General features: G+C 66.8%; 1 protein-coding gene across 1 annotated transcript in view; it reads left to right on the forward strand.

The window, feature by feature from the left end:
* The first annotated feature begins 103 nt into the window (after nt 1-103).
* Nucleotides 104-2,263, forward strand: part of DCAF15 (DDB1 and CUL4 associated factor 15) — a 4,304-nt gene continuing 2,144 nt past the window's right edge. The window contains exons 1-7 of the mRNA XM_042020541.1: nt 104-154; nt 588-697; nt 1,106-1,241; nt 1,313-1,419; nt 1,497-1,633; nt 1,819-1,989; nt 2,079-2,248. Of these exons, the coding sequence (XP_041876475.1) occupies nt 104-154; nt 588-697; nt 1,106-1,241; nt 1,313-1,419; nt 1,497-1,633; nt 1,819-1,989; nt 2,079-2,248 (882 nt within the window). The remainder of the gene's footprint in view (nt 155-587; nt 698-1,105; nt 1,242-1,312; nt 1,420-1,496; nt 1,634-1,818; nt 1,990-2,078; nt 2,249-2,263) is intronic.

Below are 2,263 nucleotides of genomic sequence, written 5' to 3' on the forward strand. Positions count from 1 at the left end.
ACTGAGGGAGGGGGTTCTGAGGGGGCCCTGAGCTGGGTCGTAGGTCACTGTGAGGGGACGTTGAGGGAGGAACGGGGGGACTGAGGGGATCCTGATCGGGGACATGGCGGGGGACCCTGCGGGAGGAAGCGGGGGCTCTGAGGACGCCCTGAGGGTGCCCTGAGTTGGGGGGGTCCTGTGTGGTAGCTGAGGGGTCGGGGGTTCGGGGGGAGCCATAGTCTGGGGGGTGTTCTCTGAGGGATTGGAGGTCACGGGCTGAGGGGCTGCAGGGACCCCCCCCGTGCCCCCCCAGCTCAGGGGGCAGCTCCCCCCGGCTGTGGGGGGTGTTGGGGTGTTCGGGGGCCTCTGACCCACCAGTGCCCCCCCAGCTCAGCTCTGCCCTGGCTCTTGAGGGGTGTTGGGAGATTTTGGGAGGGTTTTGGGGGTTCGGGGGTCCGTGTCCCCCCAGTTTGGTGGGCAGCTCCTCCCGGCTGTGAGAGTCTTTGGGGAGTGCTAGGGGGGTCCTTGACCGTCCCGTGGCCCCCCAGCTCAGCTCTCTTCCCACCTGTGGGGGCTATTGGGGGATGCTGGGGGGTCCCTGACTCCCCCGTGCCCCCCAGCTCAGTGGGCAGCTCTCCCCCCGGCTGTTCCGAAAGCTTCCGCCGCGCGTCTGCGTCACCCTCAAGAGCATCGTGGACGAGGAGTTTCTGTGGGCGGGGTGAGGGGGACCCCAACTCTGTGGGGGCCCTGGGGTGATCCTTGTTGTGTGTGTTCCCCACCTGCCATGTCCATTGTCCTCCCATTCCGTCCGTCTTCATCATCTCCCTGCTCCCATCTTTATGTCCCCATGACTCCCTGTCCCCCCATTCCCATGTCCATCTGTCCCCACCCCTATGTCCCTATGTCTGTCTGTCCCCTCGTCCCTTTCTTTGCCTGTGTCCGTGTCCCCAGTTGCCATGTCCCTGTGGCTGTCACTGCAGCCATGTGTCTTTCCATTCCTGTGTCCCTGTCCTTAACTCTTTGTCACTTTGTGTCTGTCACTGTGTCCATGTGTCCCTTCATACTTATGTCCCTGTCCCCAAGCCTGTGTTCTCATGTCCCGCCACGTCCCCTCATGTCCCCCCAGCCACATCTTCCTGGGCTTCTCCAAGTGTGGCCGCTACGTCCTGTCCTACACCAGCAGCTCTGGGGACGATGACTTCTCCTTCTACCTGTACCACCTGTACTGGTGGGAGTTCAACGTGCACAGCAAGCTGCGCCTGGTAGGGGTACCCCTGGGGACACCGCTGGGGACACCGCTGGGGAAGCCCTGCCCACTCATGGCCCTCCCCAGGTGCGCCAGGTGCGGCTGTTCCAGGACGAGGAGATCTACAGTGACCTTTACCTGACCGTGTGCGAGTGGCCGGGGGACAGCGACAAGGTCATCGTCTTCGGCTTCAAGTGGGTGGCACCCTGTGACCCCTCCCACGTCCCTGCCCAGCCCCTGGTGACCCCTTGATCCCCCCCGTGCCCCCCAGCACGCGCTCGGCCCCGGGGCTGCAGGTGAACATGATGCTCATGAGCGACGAGAACCACCGGGACATCTACGTGAGCGCCGTGGCCGTGCCCCCACCATGGCACTGCCTTGCCTGCCGCCGGGCCCCCGCACCCCCCGGTGAGACCCCGACCCCCCCCCGGCCCTCTGGCCCCGGCTGAGGGGGGTCCCTGTGCCCACCTCAGCCTCGGACTGGCCGTTCCCATGCTGAGCAGCAAGTTGGGGTTTTTTGGCAGGGGGTCGGGGGGAATGTTTGGGGCTTCCCCAGTCCAGGGTGCCCCCCCCTGACCCCTCCACACCCCCAGGTGAGGCACCCCCCGCCTGCCTGCGCCACGGCTTCCTGCTGCACACCAAGTTCCAGGTGGTGTATCCGTTCCCCACCTTCCAGCCGGCGTTCCAGCTGCGCAAGGACCACGTCGTGTTGCTCAACACCAGCTTCTCCCTTGTGGCCTGTGCCATCGCTGTGCACCCCGCAGGTACCCCCGGGTACCCCCCGGCATCCCCTGATCCCCCCCAGGACCCTCCAGAGGCCCCCAGGCCCCCCTGACCCCCGCACCCCCCGCAGGCGACAGCAGCTCCCGACAGATCCTCTACGAGCGCCGGAACGTTCCAGGCCCCAACCGGAGGGGGGAAAACGCCCCCCCCCAACCCCTCGAGGAGCTGGAGGGGGCTGGGGGGGGCCCCCCGGCCGCACAGACCCCCCTGGGACCCCCCCAAACCCCAGACCTCCCCCCTGCACTCCCCTCCCCA

This window comes from Corvus kubaryi, unplaced genomic scaffold, assembly GCF_017639235.1.
Source record: "Corvus kubaryi isolate FWS band 111438036 unplaced genomic scaffold, C.kubaryi_AGA036_p1.0 37003, whole genome shotgun sequence".
NCBI lineage: Eukaryota > Metazoa > Chordata > Aves > Passeriformes > Corvidae > Corvus > Corvus kubaryi.